We start from the raw sequence: 19653 nt of genomic DNA, 5'->3' as shown, positions 1-19653 counted from the left end.
GATCAGATAATTGTAAAGAGCTATCAGATTGCCTTCATGGATTCCTCCCTCCTCTCTACATATATATTTCCCCTTTAAAACCAAGTTATATCTGTGTAGTCCTTTTAACTTTACATAGGTCATTTTTTCCAGTGAAGTCAACATTATGTTTGCCTTTATCTGTACTCTTTCTCCTCCTGCTGGCTTCAGTGTACAGAGCCCACTCCCCATGCAGAAAAAAAAAACCCTTTAAGTTTCCAAGAGCTTTAGAAAGATTTTTGCGTGTTGCTGTATTGATGTCTATTTCAGTGCTTATTACAGCCTATCATATTGACACTTGCATATGCCAATTGTAATCACAGTATTGACAGTGGTGCTTATTACTGAGTGCTGGTTTGATTATAAGAGACAATAAAGGTGGGAGGGGACCCTGTGCCCATCTCAGTAAGAAGAATTCCTACTGCACCATTTGGAGGCTGTGCAGACTGCCCCTAAGGGGTGACTTGCAGCCGCCTCCAGCTGGCCCTGATCTGGCCTTTCCAGGATGCAAAAAGGAGCCACAAAAAGTGGCTCCTTTTTGAACCCTGGAAATAATAATAACAACAATAATATAATTTATTTATATTCTGCCTTTTCCTGGAGGAATCAAGGTTGATTACAACAGAAACGATAGTAAAACAATTAACAAAATTACAACATAGAAAAAAAATACAAAATATAAGCAATAGTCACATTATACTGTCCCCATACAACCTCCACCATTACATGAATGTAAAACACAATAACAGTTACAACAGTTAAACTATTAAAACAATTTAAACAATCAAAATGAAATAGTACTACTAAGGGTGGAAAAGGTGTGATAGCTGTGGTCCCATGGCTTTAAGGTGCTCCTTTGGTGCTGCATCATCTGGACACAATGCCAGAGGAGCACTGTGATGCTGTGCGCCATGTGGAGCAGTGTGTGGCATCACACCACCATGGGGGTGGAGTTGGGGTGTGCCTCATGTAGACACCATGCCCCGACTCCACCCCCAGGCCAGCCTTTTTGGTTGGTGTCCACAGCTCCTTAGTTTCAGTAACTCTTTTGAATGTGCAAGTTCATCATTCTGTTACCAGAAGAGGAATGAAGAGAGTGATACCTAATTCTCAGATCAGAAATCACATGTCACAGTCGACTAGTCAGAAGAGCTACAGGAGGGAAATAATGTTCACTAGCTCTTCCATTTTGGGGAAAAGTCTGGAAAGATAAGGCAGGGTTCTTCCACCATTATTGCCAGAAATGATATTTCAGAGACTCAATGCTTCATATCCTCTCAAACTGAATTGACCAATTAAAAACATAAACAAAGTAGACTTTAGCGGCTAAATCTGGTCTTCACTCAAACTAGCATAAACCCAGTGAAATGAACAGGATTTATTAGTCACCATTAGGGCTCTGTGAGTGTCCACCAATTCAGATGGATTGCCATCTGAAGTGCCCATTTGGATCTAGCCCCCATTCCAAGCTAGTTGATTCAAGCATGATCCAATCTAAGCTGATCTTGACCCTACATCTAAATCAGTATTTAGAAATCTGAATCATTGGTCCTCCCCCTGCATTGGGAAAGTAAAAAATGTTCATATATCTCTATAAAATTTGAAAACATGATAGACCCTACAGAGGGGATTAACTCTGGTGATTTGCAAACAGGTAGCTTCAGAACATTTTAGACTTTTTGAACTAGGCACCTTTAAAATTTGGGTGCCCCCCCTCAGGAAAAAAATCAAAATATAGTACTGTATGTACAGTCAATTGAGCACTCAAACCTTAGCTATTCGTTCTCTCTTTGTCTTTGTACTAGTCTCCAACATTGGAAGCATCTTCCTGAACCTGTCAGAGCAGGGGTGGGTGAACTGGACCCCCACAGGCTTCCACAATACATTGGACACTCTCCACTGTGAAAGACTGAAAATGATTCTGATTCCTTTTGTTGGCTGCTTGTGAGCCAGTTTTATGGGGGCAAAAACTGGTCTCACCACCCCCTGCAATCTTCTTTGGGCCACCCCAATCTTTACTGCATCAGATAAAGAGCCTGCTAAAGAGGAAACATTGTGGGGCTATAAAGTTGTTTAAAACACAGAGTGGGAATCAACCAGGTAGGCAGTGGTGTTTAGCAGAAGTGGACTGGCAAACAGGCTAAAAGACAGAAAAGCTCTCTTGGTGGGTAACTGTCCTCTTACTTAAGAGGCACCATGATGGAACCCAAATAGCATTTCAAAGTTTCAAGTTGGAGCACTGCTGCACTGAATAGTGCAGTGGTTAATGTTGACATATTTTAATGAAACATAGTTTGGTGGACACTGAATGGGGCACGCAGAGAAAGCTGTCCATAAGAGCATTCCCAAGGTTCAGATTTGAAGTACTATACTGAAAATGCCCACATCTCATTGAGACATTAGTCACCTGAGCTGGTTCAGGAAGCTTCCATCTCTCGGCTCTCATCCCATCTCCTCCATGGTTGTCTGGCTAGGTCTCTTCTGCGAAGGTGAAAGGAGAATAAGCTGCTGAGAAGCATTCAGCACCCCTGCACATATTATTTTCTGCACAGAAAATGGGAATTTTGTGCAGGATAGCCTGTGCTCTCATCAATCCAGGATTCTTCTAATCAGGGTTTATCAAGACATGAAAAAAAGTTTTTCAACCCTTAAAAAAACATTTGTGGGTATTTTTTCCATACCTACCACAGAATGTGCTTTCTGGATATTTGTTTTTACACCAATGGCTTTTAGGTGGGAAATAATGCACACAATAATACACACACACACACACACATACCCAGAAGACACTCCGGTACAAAGCCATTTATACTCATATCTACACACAAAAATGTGACTTTCCCCTTCTCTTTTGCATTTCTTTCATCACCATCTATCACTTTCAAAATTAACACAGTATTTTCTACAAGCACTTATTTAAATATCACTTTTAATTTCAAAGGCAAGGAATTCTGTAGAGAGAAAGCAGGCTGGCATCATATGGATTTCTGCTCCCATTTAGTGCAAACAAATTCTGCAGAAGATTTTGCCAGTAACTTTAGTCACGTTGTAAAAAACCCACAGAAGCCAGCTCTCCTGTTTTCCTTTCCCTGACAGAGAAATAACTCTAGCACAGACCATAGGTCAAGCCATAAGAAAAACCACCTCTGGCTTGTTCAAGGAGAAACCAGCCAGAAATGTAGCTCATGATAGAGTCACTCATCAAAATCAATAAACCAAATGTCTTGCTTTATTTTGCTCTTTCTGCTGACCCTATTATTACTGTAAGATGAGTTGATCTTTTGAATTTTGAATTTATTTAGTGCAAATGCTTCTTGAATATTTCTGGACATCAAACCTATAGATTAGCAATGAATTGCAAGGATCTCATGTCATTTTTAAAACAGTATTTAGATCTCCAAGTTCAGGTGTTGCCAATCAGATGAAATTTGAAATTTGTATATTGGCATGATTTGAATGAATTAACTTTTAAACCCTCCTTTTAAAATAAAATAAAAAAGGTTGCATACTTTATTGGAATGAATTCATTATCCTGTTCTAAATAATAAATTAATTATTTTTTTAATCAGCTAGCATTCCTACATGCATGACATTAGGGATCCAAAATCGTCCATGTGAGCCTTGAGGAGAATGCAAATGTTTTCTTACAAATGTTATTTCTGTCCTATTGGATGTGTATTGCACCATCTAGTGGTTATTGTGTTAACGGTTTTTTAAAATTTAGATCAGAATCTTAGAAACAAAAGGTTTGGTACAGTGTTAATCCCCCTCCCCTGTGCATGTGTGTGTGTGCATGTAGACACAATTTTTTTTGTGGTTCATCAATATGGCTGGGCCAAATTAATTTATGCAAACAGGTTAATAAACTTTGCACACTGCCAGTATGACTGACAAATAGTAAAAAAAAAAAAAAACACACCTGAATTCCAAATTAGGTATTTGGGTCTGAACTAACCTAGAATCATTGTGTCTAGTATAACACTAGCACTACAGAGAAGGTGAGAAGATTATGGTCTAAATAGTATAGAAAGTCTAATTTGACATAATTAAAATACATCTATTAACCTTGGCCTAATAATTTGCATTTACAAGCTGTAATGCTCTGTTGCCCAACATTTTGAGAAAATAAATTATGTAATTAAATGCAATATGTCTATAGTGTTCTCTAAGATATTAGATGACAGGAAAATTGTGGGGAGAAACTGAGATCTTGCAAATATGCTCAGCCAATTTTAGTGATTGGAAACTGTTAGCAAATCCAAACAAAGTGCAAGTTATGCTTCCTGTGCCTGGCAGATGGTTCATACCTCCACATTTAAATTTTCTTTCAACATAATGCATGCAAAGATCAGGAAAGACAAATAAGCCTTCACATGAACTCTCATGTTCTCAAGAGACTGCAAATTCCTGTCAGAGGGTGTCCAGGTACAAGAAGACAGCTGGACACATCTCCATTCACATCCTCCCCACATTTTCCAGCAACATTGGCATTATGGGAGCCCTTCAGTGGTAAAGGTTTTGCAGGGATTTTGGGTTGTTGTGTATGCACAATGATTGTAAACATGAATTGTGATGGCATAAGGAAAATTTATGAAATCATCATTATTGAACAGAATGTCAGTTGTCTTTCCATTTCCCAACTCCTCCCTCCCATTATCCCCGCCCGCCGGCTCCCAGTGACATGTCAGCCACACTGTCCACATTTTCTGGCAAACATGTGTGCACAGCCCTTCACATCATGGGACAGATCATGTGGAAGCAGTACCAGCACCAGCTCTTGATTCCTTTCCACTGTCACACCCTCACATGCTTGGTCCTTCTCCCGCCCTTTCTTTTACATTGGTGGGAAGTGGCAGAAAGGATCCCTTCTGAGTGCAGGAGGATGTTCTTTTGAAGTTAATGTCACATAGCTATGAGTAGAGATGTGGTGAGACAGAGGAACAAAGAGTCTTCTTCTTTATGATCCCAACCTGGAATTATTTTAGCATTCTCCCTCCCCATGAATCTCTGTGTCTTTCTTTCCAGTGAGGGTTGAGGAGAGAAGTAATACTTTCTGAGTACAGGAGGAAGTGTGTGCCACTGAAGTCAAAGTGGCTTCTGAGTACATATGTATATATTTTATCTGGGAATAAGTGCTATTGAAAGCAATCAGGGTTACTTATAAGTAAACCTGACTTGGTTTTTACATTGTAACTCTTCAAAAAACTATGAGCCATTGATAGATAAGCATTTACGTTGAAATGGATGACAGAGGAGGATTTTGTCCTCAATAACATGGATTCCATCAATCAACATAAGCATTGTGCACTGTAGACATTATCAAAATTAGGAGGAGAAGGGTGAGCACCCCTAACCACATGCAATTTGTTGTGAAGTTGACTTTAACTTACTTCAATTCTATGAATAAGAGACCTCCAGGATCCCTAGTCAATTGCCTGGCATAGATTTTGCAAATTCAGGACCATGGCTTCCTTGATTGAGTCTATCCATCAATAATGCAGCCTTCCTCTTTTCCTACTGCCTTCCACTATACCAAACATTATCATCTTTCCCAATGACATGTCATATCTTACTGAGCAAGAAGGAGGCCTTTTGAATTACAGCATGCATTACTTCAGTTCAAAATGTGATAAACTGCTGAATTTAGAGGCCTCCTGGACAGGCAGCATGTGTACAAAAGAGTTTGAATGGCACTTCCAATATTTATCCATATTGTAACTATGATTTGCAAAAGGCAAGTATGTTTAGGAGAAGAACTGTCTCCAGAATATGTAACTCCTCCTATATCTTCCCAGTTCATTTTAGGACAAGGTGCTGAAGGGAAAACCAAAGTGACACAGCTAAATTCACTTCTGGAAGGCTTCAGTGAAATGCAATTCAATCATTTAGGAGTGGTTGCAAAGCAGCTCAAAAATTATGAGGCAAATGAGTCACAGAGCTTCTAAAATATAAAATGTGATGTGCTATTGCAGTTTGGTACAGGAATTACCAATAATATCTTTTTAATCCATGCCTGTAACTTGATAATGGTTTATGTCTTAGATTTATTATACATGAAATATAGTAGAAAAATGCATGGAAAAGGATCAAACACTTCATATATTCTGAGTAGTACTGATACAGTAATGCCAAAATGTTAATGAATCAATAGTCATCTTTGGAATGCTTATTTATAATCAATAACGTTTGAGGCTTCTATTTCCAAATGTTTTTGCCTATTAGGGTAATATAAGCTAATACTTTTAAAAGTCATTTCCCCACAAGAATGAGGTCATTCATATAGATATAATATCAACTCTGCTAACAGTTGGTTCCTATGTTATTTCTCCACAAAGGAAACAAGTTTTCATTTTGTGTTGATCACTGTGCAAAGGAGTAGAAAAACTTTAGCAAATGGGATGTCTACAACATTAATTATAAAGTTATTTAATATTTTGTCATCATCATTTATGTCTTTTAATGTTTAATATTAAATTGTTTATATATAATGCTGTATCAAATCCATCTGAGAAACTATGGTGCGTTACAGACCGCCCCTTTGGGGCGGCCTGTAGGCGCTCCTTTCCCCGCCGGATCGGGGCCTCAGCTGCCAGAATGGCAGCCTCTGGGGCCCCATCCACCGCTTTCTAGGCCACGCGGAAGCGGCAAAAGCGGCCTGGAAAGGGGTGTCCTTGGGGCTTCAAGCCCCAAGGACACCCGATGGAGGCAGGGAGGAGGAGAAAGGGGCCGCTCAGCCCCTTTTTCCCTTGCGCCGCTGGCACAGCCGTCTAAAGGCTGCACCAGCGACGCAAATCATGGAAGGAGTGCTCTATGCGCCCTCATGCAGCACAAAGACATCACGTCTGCGCTGCCCCATGTGGAACGGGCACCGCCATTTTGTACGTCCTGGGGACGTATTAGGGTTAGGTGCGTGCGTAAGGCACGCACTTTCCCTAACCCTAGTACGTCCCCAGGATGTACTTTACGCCCATCTGTAATGGGCCTATACTGAAGTCTACAAAAGCTTATGCTGCCTCTTTCTTTCAGTTAGTCTCAAGATCTCTCTACGTACTGTTTCTACAGACTAACACAGCTATATCTTAGAATAGTATCCAGTCTGTTCAGTTCCCTAGAGAATGTGTTTGCAACAAGAAAATGGCCATAAAACCTGAAGCTATCTCACTTCATTTCTTGAAAAATAACTCTTCTTTCTTTCTTTCTTTCTTTCTTTCTTTCTTCTTCTTCTTTTTTCTTTTTTTTTTGTCACAAAGGCTCCCATATGTTAGTAAATAGAATAGAAGTTGCAATATGTAAAGTTCCTTTTGCTTTTTACTTCTGATTTTATATGCAAATAATGTATCAATTTGTATCATTTTACTAAGCAGTGTAACAAAATGCTTCCTGTGAGGTTCAGGGATTCCCCATATAGGCAATGAATGAAGATAACTGAAATCAAAGAGCAGAAAAGAAACAAGATATATCATCAATATATTTTTATTTGTTTCTCACAGTAACTATCTTGTTTTTACTCACCTGAAAAATGAATGTACACACAGCTCATATAAAACCACTCAAATATTTAGTGGGACTGAGCACCAGCAGGTGCAGGGTGACTCTGGCTATGAACATCCTAATAGATGTGAGTAATCTTGCAGCTACTTGGATTGCCTCCAGCTCTAAAATGAATAAATAAAATAAAACAAGGTTCAAAGTAGAGTTGTGGTACCTTGAAAAACCAAACACTGATACTTGGCCAGGGCTAAAGAGGTGGAATACAATGAGTATGTGGAAGATGACACTCAAATACTGGGAGAGAACCAGGTTTGGGGACAGAACCACATCCAGGGCCACAACTTAATAGTAAAAGGACACATTTTTCCTCATCCTCACTTCCTTTATAGGTGACAGGCCTCACTCTTTGTCCACTATTGTTCTCATGAAAGGCAAGCTAGGTCTGAAGCAAGGATGCAGCTGTGGAAAGCAGAGCAAAATGTGGATTCTTCTCCCTCAGATAAGAATTCTGTACCCCAGTAAAAAAAATCCTTCAGTTCCAAATTTGTCACATTACAGAGAGTGGGACAGTGAAAATAGTTCACATGCAGAATGCTTTTATTTGCTACATTCATATTTCCTTGGCAACTGTGTTTCAAAATGCTGAAGTGATGTTTTAAGTCATAGCAATGCTAGAGAGTAGAGGACTTTGGAAGGTGTAGAATATTAATTAGGGAGGAAATGATCTCATCCCCCCTTGCCCCCATAGCTACACCCATGGGGTGCAAGTAAAGGATCTGAGTGAGGATTAGTTGGGCAACCAAGCTGTAGATCTGTCCTGAGAAATTGGCAGTGGTAGCTGACTCAAATTAATCAATTAGGCTTCTCATTACTGCCATCACTGACTGTCCACTGCCAATAACCAAGTAAGGCAGCTAGCAAGGGACGCATGCCAAGTTCGTTCAGTTCATAATTGAACATGAGCTTACTTACATCAATGTGGATTTGCTCTTCCAAAAACAGGAAATGAACGAGAACACGGTTAGAGGTTAAAATGTGCACGTTTCCAAAGGCCATAATGCATTTTGACTGAAGGGGGGAAAACTAATACTTTGGGGGTGGGGGTGGGGGAATATCTGTATGTATTAAGAAAATGCACCAAACTGGTTTTTTTAAACGTTTATGAGAAGTAGATACATTTAAAATAGTGCTTGCAAAAATCTGTAAATTTGGAAGGAAAATGTGTGTGCATGTGTTGCATCACTAGGATTGGCATCACTTGGTGTGGTAACATGGTGTCACCCACCCCCATTGACCTCCTCTCATACCACACCATTCAGAATCCTTAATAATGTTTTTTGTGCTGTTATTCATAAATTGTAATTCCCGTATATCACTGAATGGAATGGTAATAGTTGTGACATAAAACACATAGCAAAATTAAAATAGTATTTTTAATATTGCAGTTATACTCACAGCCTAAATGTAGCTATGGGTACTTATTCATGGGGTTAAAGTGAAAATCTGGTAAGAGCTGATGTTTTTAAAGAAATTTCAAAAATAATATATATTTTTAAAAAAACTTAGGACCTCTCCTTTCTCCTCCCACTGAGCCATGCCCCACTCACACCATCTCTTTAGTGTTTTAAAGGAATGCAGGTGAATGCCACAGCTGCTTTCTGGCAAAAGGCAGATGTTTGGGAAGCAATGGTGTCACCCCTCCTTAGAATGTCACCTGGTGTGGTCTTCACCCCCCACACACCTTTACTGACACACCTGGTATGTGGGTATGTGTGCATGCAGATGCAGTTAAAAAAAACCCAGATGATAAATAATAATAAATAAATAAAATTTTTATTTATATACCGCCCTTCCAACAGATCAGGGCGGTTTACAACAGATTAAAAACAATACAATAAAACAATAAATCCATACAATAATTCCATAAAAACAAAGACAGAAAAGCCCCGGATTAGCTGATCCCTTTGCCAGTGCGGAGGAAGGAGACCTAGAGGACTTTAATCAGGGAATGCGATCCCAAACAGGAAGGTCTTTAAATCCCGTCTAAATTGGGCCAGGGAGGTGGCTGAGCGGAGCTCTATGGGCAGCGTGTTCCAAAGGGCCGGGGCGGCGATGGAAAATGTCCTCCTAGTAGTGGAGACAAACCTCGCCCCGGGAACCCTAAGTAATTGCTGCCCAGATGTTCTGAGGGTGCGGGGCGGAATGTATGGGGAGAGGCGGTCCTTCAGGTATCCTGGGCCCAAGCCATTTAGGGCTTTATAGGTCATCACCAACACCTTATATTGCGCCTGGAAGCGAATGGGCAGCCAATGGAGATCTTTTAGCACCGGAGTTATATGGCTGGCCCTGGAAGTACCAGTGACCAGCCTGGCTGCCATGTTCTGCACCATTTGTAGCTTCCGGGTTTGGTATAAGGGTTGCCCCATGTAGAGTACATTGCAGAAGTCCAGTCTCGAGGTTACCAGAGCATGTACCACAGTTTCAAGGTCCCTCCGGGCCAGGTATGGGCGCAGCTGGCGAATAAGCTGAAGCTGATGACAGGTGCTCTTGACCGTCGCATTCACCTGAGTAGTCAGGCGAAGGGACGAGTCAAGAAGCACCCCCAGACTGCGCACGGAGTCCTTCACAGGGAGCGTGACCCCGTTCAGGACAGGTGGAACCACCGCCATTCCTGGACCAGGGGAACCTATCACGAGTACGTCCGTTTTCTCTGGATTCAGCTTGAGTCGGTTTTCCCTCATCCAGCCCATTACTGACTCCAGACAGGCCACGAGAGGAGAGACGCCATCCTCAGTCACTGCATCAGTCGGAGACATAGAGAAGATTATTTGGGTGTCATCAGCGTACTGATAACCCCGCGCCCCATGTCTCCGGATAATCTCTCCCAGCGGTTTCATGTAAATGTTAAATAGCATGGGAGACAGAATGGCTCCCAGTTTTAAGGGCCCTCTCATCGGAGCACACATCTCCCAGCTGCACCATCTGGGACCTTCCAGAGGGATAGGAGCGGAACCACTGGAGCGCAGTGCCACCGACTCCTACCTCTGCTAGACGCCCCAGAAGGATACCATGGTCTATGGTATCGAAAGCCGCTGAGATGTCCAAGAGCACCAGCAGGGACACGCTTCCCCTGTCGATGCCCAGACGGAGATCATCGACCAAGGCGACCATGGCCGTCTCAACCCTGTAACCCGCCCGAAAGCCAGTTTGAAATGGGTCCAGATAATCCGTATCATCCAAGACCGCCTGAAGCTGGAGTGCAACCGCCCTCTCAATCACCTTCCCCAAAAATGGCAGCAGTGAAACTGGCCGATAATTATTATGTACCAGGGGGTCGAGGGAGGGCTTTTTTAATAAAGGTTTTACGATGGCCAATTTAAGATCAGATGGAAATTGCCCTTCCCTCAAAGATGTATTAATAATCTGGCGTAACAATGAAGTCACAGCCGGTCCCCCCTGGGCTGCTAGCCACGAGGGACAGGGATCGAGAGAACAGGTTGTCTTCCAAACACTTCCGAGGATCTTGTCCACATCATCGGTACTTACCAACTCAAACCGATATATAATATAGATAATTGCAAAAGTGCCATATGAGCTCTTCAATTATGTATCTTTATATATACCAAGCTACATAGTAAGGTGCTAAGAAACTCCTTTACTGAATTGTGAAGATGCATAACAGAAGAGTGGCAACAGGACACATTGGGACTGATGATCACCAGGACTGATGTTTATCAGTGCACAATGCACACCACTGCATGGTGTGTCATTGCATTGCACACTTATGCGCATCAGACACTTCACTGAATCTGCTACACAGTAACATAACATAAGCCATCTACTGGATGTGGATTTTACACAAGTGTGCGATTCTAATTCCTGTAAACACATATAAAGACATAAGGCCACAATAGGATTCTGGTGATAGTGTCCTGCAGATTTTTTTTAAGGCAATCTGCCATGGAGATGGGATAGAAGCCAAAATTCTGTTGGACTTTGGTACAGAAGAATTAATCTTTCTTCCACCTGGCTTTGGTGTTGTGTGGGACTGAAACATAGATGCACCCTCACAACCAAAGATTGGGAGAGAGGCGGGATACTCATGAGCTCTATCTGGCAGCTGTTTTGCAACATAGACATTGTCTTGTGTCAAAATTCTTCCAAAATCATATTTGCTGGTTTTCAGTTGTATACTGAGGGCTGCTAGAAAGTAGAAAAAAGTTAGGTTACGAGATGGTGGCTAGGCAAGCTCTCTGTTTCTATGGTGGAGCTGGCTGCTCTCAAATCTGTACTGCTTTCCTTCTCTGTACCTGCTTAGCACCATATTATAACATTCTTAAAACATCCTTAATCTAATGAAAACATCCTTAATCTAATGAAAAGTTTTACTATTTCCTAGCATGTACAGTAAACCCATTTTCAGATCAAATATGCTCAGTCATTCTTAGTAGGTGAGTGAGCGGGAAAGAATCACATTAGACAAACAAAGAAGTAAATATATTTGAAACATGATAGTAAATATATTTTTAATTGAAATGATGAAATCAGTCTGACAGTTTCTCATCTATTCCAAAGCAATGTTTTGGAACAAAGAGAAAATTAGTGAATATTATCTTGCAAAATTTTAACACAATAGGGAGTAAGTATTGCAACGTATAACACTTTCTGTAGTTCTGAGTTTTAAATCCTACAAAATTTAAAGTATGTCATCTAGATAATGATTGGACAAAGCAGAAATATAAGCTTGCTGATTATCTTGGCTGTAGAGGGAGATCCAATTGTGAATACTTACTCTGTAGTTATCAGTTTTTTTTCTTCTTCTTTGGGTGTCTTTTGAAAAGATTCCAGCTTTATGGGAAAAGCCAAAAAAAAAACCAAGGTATATAGATGAAATGGGAGCTATGCCTTAATCAATTAATCAATCAATCATTGTCTAAGGCACAACATCCATTACAAAACATTTTGACAGCATCATCTTGACTGGTAGTCCCCAAATTCTGCAATAATATGACCCTCAAATGTGCCTCAAGAAATACCTCTACCCAGACATCCTGAGTCACTAAAATTCAATTGTGGGAATACAAAAATGTTTTTAGTATTACAGAAGCCAAGATTAATATTCACTTAGGTGAGTTAGTATAAATATATTAAGGTATGTTTAATTTTTGTTGTTGCTGTGTGCCTTGAGGTTGTTTCAGACTTAAGGCAAGCCTAGGACAGGGTTTTCTTGGCAAGATTTGTTCAGAACATAGTGCTAATATATTTGTGGGTTCTCCTTTCTGTATCTGCACCAGGACAGAGATGCTTCTTTTCCTTTCCATGTATAGATGCCAATCCCACCCTTCATTTGACAGCCTCAATCACAGTTGGTCTTTCCTTCATTCATCCTCATCCTAGAATTTCTATATATTTCTATAAATCACATCTGCTTCCCCTTGCTGGCCATAGTTTGTTTCCATGCAGCTGCCCTTGAAAATGTATGAATATATACATGGGAGTTGGGTTTCATTTTGTTTACCAAGAAGTAGTCTCTTTTAGACTTTCAGATTTTTGCAAAGTATTTACATGCATTGTGAAACAAAACAATCAGGCAAAGGGTTTTAATGAAGTTACAAGGATGATGATATAAGGCAGGGTGCAATGAGAGTATTGTCTTTGCTCAACAAGAATTATGACACCCTCCTTAAAATTTTCCTTCAGTCTTCAATTTTCTAGCATTACAGCAAGTGAGACATTGAAAAACATTCATACCTCTTACCTACCTAGAACTGCCTTCCAGTTTATTTTAGATGCCGGTTGGTAAATGTGTGGCTGAAGTTTTAAATTACTGCAATGAAATTAAGTTACTCCATATCTCTCTTTATATAGGTTATGAATGTATCAGAGGTTCCAAATATACAAGTACACTGGTCAATTCTGTAAATTCATTGTCATTTTACAAATGTTTTAAATTTTGTCTTCTGATAGTGTTACTTATTTAACTGTCTTAAATTAACTTAAAGGATTAAAATCAATGTTAATCTTTATTAAAGTAGAATCATGGAACTGAATGGGGTCTCTTAGTCATCACTATGCAAGCCCCAATGATTTCAGTGGGTCTACTCTATTTGAGACTAACATTGGATTTAGCCTGATCTCTACAGAAACTAAGCTAATGTTAATTGATCAGGTGGTAGCAGGAAACAGCAAGTCTTAATTCACTTTTCCCCCTTTTTCTCTTCCTTTCCTGTTCCCTTGCAGAATATGTCAGAACGTCACAATGGTCCCAACTAGCAACACTACAGTCTCCTTCTTAGATTCAAATGTGAGCTCCTTCTGGAATCAAGACTCCCAAGGAGTAAGGTTTCTGAGTGATGCACCAACATTCACTAGCAGCCATGGCCTCTCTCAGACAAATGAGAATTTCTCCTTCATTCCCAAGGACATGACCAATGTATCACAAATTCCTCCTGATCCTCTGGGCGGGCACTCTGTCTGGCAAGTTGTCTTAATTGCTTTCCTCACTGGCATCATAGCCCTTGTCACCATCATAGGAAATATTCTAGTGATTGTGGCATTTAAAGTCAACAAGCAGCTGAAAACTGTTAACAATTACTTTTTGCTAAGCCTTGCCTGTGCAGATCTGATCATTGGTATTATATCAATGAACCTTTTTACCACTTATATAATCATGAACCGCTGGGCTTTGGGAAATTTGGCCTGTGACTTGTGGCTCTCCATTGACTATGTCGCCAGCAATGCCTCTGTCATGAATCTACTGGTCATAAGTTTTGACAGATATTTTTCTATTACTAGGCCCCTTACTTACAGAGCTAAACGAACAACCAGAAGGGCTGGGGTGATGATTGGCTTAGCTTGGGTCATCTCATTTATCCTTTGGGCCCCCGCTATTCTGTTCTGGCAGTATTTTGTTGGAGAGCGAACTGTCAATGAAGGTGAATGTTACATCCAGTTCCTAACTGAACCCATCATCACTTTTGGCACTGCCATTGCTGCCTTTTATTTGCCAGTGACCATTATGAGTATTTTGTATTGGAGGATATATAAGGAGACAGAGAAGCGTACCAAAGAGTTAGCAGGACTCCAGGCCTCGGGCAGCGAAGCTGAGGTTGCACGCTTTGTCAACCAGACAGGCAGTTCTAGAAGCTGTAGCAGCTATGAGCTGCAGCAACAGAATACAAAACGCTCCAACAGGAAAAAATATGGAGGCTGCCATTTCTGGATGATATCAAAAAGCTGGAAACCAAGCTCAGATCAGGTTGATCAGGAACATAGCAGCAGTGACAGCTGGAACAACAATGATGGCAATGCATCTCTTGAAAACTCAGCCTCTTCTGATGAAGATGACATTGCCTCTGAGACCAGAGCCATCTACTCCATTGTACTGAAACTTCCAGGGCACAATACTATCATCAACTCTACAAAACTACCCTCATCAGAAGACCTGCCTGGATCAGAGGATGAACTGCAGAAACTAGATGCAGAGTCAAATGAGAGGCAGCCTAAAAGGCTTCATCCACAAAAAAATATTGAGGATGGAAGCTTACAGAAATGTTTTCCCAGGCTTCCAGTTCAACCAGGATCAGCAGTACACACAGGAAAGGCTTCTGATGGCATTTCAAGAGGCTCCAGGCCAACTGCTGCTCTGCCTTTGTCATTCAAGGAAGCTACCCTGGCCAAGAAGTTTGCCTTGAAGACAAGAAGTCAGATCACCAAGCGAAAACGAATGTCACTCATCAAAGAGAAGAAAGCTGCACAGACACTCAGTGCCATTTTATTTGCCTTTATTATCACTTGGACCCCATACAATATCATGGTCCTGGTAAACACCTTTTGTGATCAATGTATCCCCAAAACATTTTGGAACCTGGGGTACTGGCTTTGCTACATCAATAGCACAGTGAACCCTATGTGCTATGCACTGTGTAATAAAACATTCAGAACCACTTTCAAGATGTTACTGCTGTGTCAGTGTGACAAACGTAAAAGACGTAAACAACAGTATCAGCAGAGACAGTCAGTCATTTTTCATAAGCGGATTCCCCGAGATGCTTCCTAGAGTAGCATTTTTACACAGTGGAAATAAACATTAAAGGGATTGCAAAAATGGGAGGGTGGTTACTGGAGCTGGCTGCAAATATTTCGTCTTCAAGAAGTGAAAGGAGCATCCGGGTCTATTATTTATCCTTTTAATATTTTGTGTTTAATGTAACACTTTAAGCCAAATTAAGCAAAAACAAAATGATTACAAAGAACAATCAGAGATCTACAGGTTTTCCTACAAAAGTCCAAGAATCTGCATATGAAAGCTGTTAGTGATCCACATAATTCTCCAGTTCTCCAATCATAAATCTGTTTGGGGTTCTCAGGTGAGCACTTATAGCTAGCCCCTTACCAACAGTTTCTCAAGGAGTCCAATAGGCTCCAGCACTAACTAGAAATTGGGCAGATCTGTTAAAAAATGAGTGTGCACAAATTCTAAACACTGTATAGTTGCCCCAAATGTCTTAGAGCTTCCCATCTTCTCCTCTTTTGGGTGCAATGTCAGTTCTTTGGTTCCTGTTGTTAAGAGCCTTTGAAAGAAGAACACCTGATGCACTCAGAATGTGTCATCTGTTTTCCAGGAAAGAGTATGTCTGTTCTTATTGTGACTGTAAGATACGAGCAGCCTAAGGCATCTGAAAAAACAACCATTCAACTCTTATTTATATATTATTTATTCTGACATTTTGCCTTCTTCTAAAAAATGGCAAAATCCACACAATAAATATATACAACAGTAACAAATAATTTAAAAAGGCACATACTATTACCTTTTTTCCCATTGGAATTGGGTGTTATGTATGGTTTATACAGGGATGTATCTTGAACAGCTCACAGTCTATTAAATGCTGATGTCAGTCCACATGCAGATGACTGTATGTGTATTAGTATTTAATATAAGAGATAGCATGGTATGGTAAAGGCTGCATTCTCTACAGGCTGTTATGCATTAAATCTAAATGTCAGATAGATTTTCAGCCTAGTTCTCATATTTGGATTGGACAAATACAATGGGGTAATAGTGCCCACTGTAGTCCTGGAAGTCTCTGTGCTTTTTAGAAGTTGGAGCAAATCTGGGAATCCCACTCATTCTGCTGGTTTGGGTAAGTGAAAGGGATCCAGCCGTAGGTCTAAGGGCAGCACCAGCAAGAAGTCAGGTATATGTTTGTTCAAGGGTGTGCAAGGACAAAGGATCCGTGGAATAAGCACATTGGTTCTCTCCAGTTGGCAGGCACACAGCCAGACTGCACCAAGAGATTCTCAGAACCAGTGTCTGTATCTATTTTCTGCACATTTAGAAAGCATTTTTAAACATGGGGGGAAATTATGTATTTTTTTAAAGAAATGACCGGGCACTTTCCAAAATGCTTGCCAATTCTGAAAGCTTCTGTTATTCTTCTTGTTGTTATTGCTGTTCTTGTTGTTACAACTGGTAGTGGACACTTCAGAACTGTGCAGTGCAATGTCCCCAATTAATGTAAGTTGTTTGCTATTCCAAATAGTTAAGCACCTTCTCAGAAAGACAAAAAAGGGCTTTAATATTTATAGTTGATATGTAAGCAGTGATTCCTGGTATTTATAATGCAGTCAGTACCTGAGATGTTGGAGACAACCCACCGGGCTCTTATGCAACTCCTGTTCACTCTGTGATGGCTGCACAGGAGATGCTAGCAGTGGGTTGTGCTTATACTGTACTTTATAAAAGTCACGACTTCCCTGAGGAAAGAACTGTACTTTAAAGCATTGTTTCAGATTAGATTTATTTACATTTTGAAAAGTAATTTTGTATATTATACTTTCAACTGACCAAGCTTTTGAGGGGACATTTCCCCTGTCTCTTTGTCTTTTTGACCTGACACTCAGATCTGACAACAATAAAAAAATAAAAAAATAAAAAGCAACTTCCTTTATCAGAAAGGGGGAATCAGTGTTGTGAACACATAACTGGTATAAAAGCTGCTTTTGTATTCAGTGTGAGATGGTGTTTACAGATGACTTTGACAACAGTGGAAGTACGTATATTAAATAGTGTCTGTGTTTCTGAGCTATTTCATTTTGTGTTAATATGAAGATATATTTATACACACATGCCACCAAACTGTTTTATTTAAATGTTGTTAAATATTGCTCTTTGGTCTTCAATTGTAATGTCCTCTAAAAGCAAATTTCGAAGGTGTTCTTGAGGAATGAACACAGCTTTCAGGTCTGCACATTGCCAGTTCTAGTAGTTTGCTTTGGTCTACAAATAAAAGATTTCAGATGGGCAACTTCAGTGTCCCCCAGTATTTGAAGAGGAGAGGCCATGTCCAAGATCTACAAATTACAGGGCTAGAGCTAGGAAGGGTTAGATGACTCTACCAGGTATGGCAGAAAATAACTGTTGAGGAAATGAGTTACAGTTGTTCCATCTTTTTTTTTCTGGCTGAGCTCTTATCTCCTTAAGGGCCCACAACACACACAATTTCAACAACCACAGCATTCCCTACCATAGAAAAGCAGCTACATTGTATTGATTTTTTTAAAAAAATGGCCTGTCACACCTTGTGAATGCAAAAGACATTAAAGATTAAAGAAGACACTAACAATAGAAACTTGAAAAGAGCAGGACCAACCCAATTTATTTTTGCTAGCTGAGGCAGAGGACACAATGACATCCCCATTCCCATTTCACATGCAAACACTGATTAAACCAGTAGCCACACCTGAAGCCAGCTGTTTTGCACAGGGGCTTCAGGGCAGGTTGCATGGCACATGAATTTTTGCTCCCTATCATCCTGCTAATATTCTTGTCCTTGTGCATCTGCAGCCTAAGGGATCTGTCTCATTAATAATAGTAGGACAGGACCTGAAAGAAAAGAGGGAACAAAATGTTTCCCCCACCAACAGCCAAGTTCTTAAATCTTCTGGCATTAAGTGCAGGGGCATGTTGACCCAAAAACCAGGCCACAATGCCTTAGATACTGTTGTGTAGAAATGTGGGACAGAAATTGACACCATACATACATTTATAAATACAGTTGGGCCTTTGTATCTGTGGAGGATCCATTACAGACTGCCACACAGATATAAAAAACGCAGAACCTCAAGTTCCATTGTTCCTAATGGTGGCATGACAAGTGCACAGCTGCCATTTGGGACAATGGAGCTTGCCATCTGTGGATGCTCAAATCTGCAGATGGCAAGCCTTCAGATGGCGAATTCCCACTGTATGAAATGGAGATCATCCCGTGAATTGGAGTGAATGTCAAATTTTCATTTCAAAAAAAATTCAGGCAACACAAAATGATAATCAGATCCATTTTTTGAATTTTGCTTCCTTGGCTTCACCAATAAGCTAAGGCTTTTAGGAAGCCAAAATATTCAAGGTACATCTAAAGCATCCATTTATATAATGAACACAAATGTGTATAGCAAGACCAAAAAGCTACTTTAAAAAAAAAAAGCTGTTTGGGGACAGAGAGATTAAGAGCACAAAAGTATTTGCGGGTGGGGGGTGGGGTGTCCAAGGTATGTTTAAACTAGGGATGTAAAGAAAAGTCATATTTTCTCCTCTGATGAAAAAAGGTTTCATCCAGCCACTGCAAGGTTTTTCATCCTTTAGCAAAAATGAAAAGACCTGTGAGTTGGAGATGGGGTTTGTATTGCTTCTGCTGGAATTTTTGGTGGGTTTTGTGCCAAAATCATTGCTTTCTCTGCCAAAAAACAAACACATGTGCACCAAAAAATTGTATTTTACTAAAAAATGGGTTGTACAGAAGAATATTTATGAACAAGAAGAAAAAAAAATCTTTCTGCAAATGTTTTCTTCCTCCCTGCCCCCCAAAAAAATAAAATAAAAAATCCCAAAGTGCAAGCATAATATATAATAAACTGATCCTAGGCTTCCATCATTTTGTTCAGTGGGGAGAAATAACTGCTAATTTTCAGTTGCATGCGCAAGAATAAAATAAGGAAATAATTATATCCCTACCTTAAACTCTGTCTGTGGAATTGTATGCTACTAATTGTTCCTTAAATATTTCCTGTACTATAGGCTTTCCTAATTTATGTGCAGCTGGGCCAGTCACAAAAAAGAAAGACATGATTTTTATCCACATAGAG

At 40.2% G+C, this 19653-nt stretch overlaps 1 protein-coding gene across 5 annotated transcripts in view; it reads left to right on the top strand.

Moving 5' to 3' along the window:
* Window positions 1-19359, top strand: part of CHRM3 (cholinergic receptor muscarinic 3) — a 315762-nt gene extending 296403 nt beyond the window's left edge. For all 5 annotated transcript variants that reach the window (XM_089529852.1, XM_089529850.1, XM_089529849.1 and 2 more), the window contains one exon: window positions 13750-19359. In XM_089529852.1, the coding sequence (XP_089385978.1) occupies window positions 13769-15568 (1800 nt within the window). In that variant the 5' untranslated portion in view covers window positions 13750-13768 and the 3' untranslated portion in view covers window positions 15569-19359. The remainder of the gene's footprint in view (window positions 1-13749) is intronic.
* The last annotated feature ends 294 nt before the right edge of the window (window positions 19360-19653 follow it).

Source organism: Sceloporus occidentalis, unplaced genomic scaffold (assembly GCF_023333645.1).
Source record: "Sceloporus occidentalis isolate IW3139 unplaced genomic scaffold, rSceOcc1.0.p SCAF_6, whole genome shotgun sequence".
Taxonomy (NCBI): domain Eukaryota; kingdom Metazoa; phylum Chordata; class Lepidosauria; order Squamata; family Phrynosomatidae; genus Sceloporus; species Sceloporus occidentalis.
The sequence above is the reverse complement of the archived record's forward strand: the minus strand, read 5'-3'. Positions and strand labels throughout refer to the sequence as shown.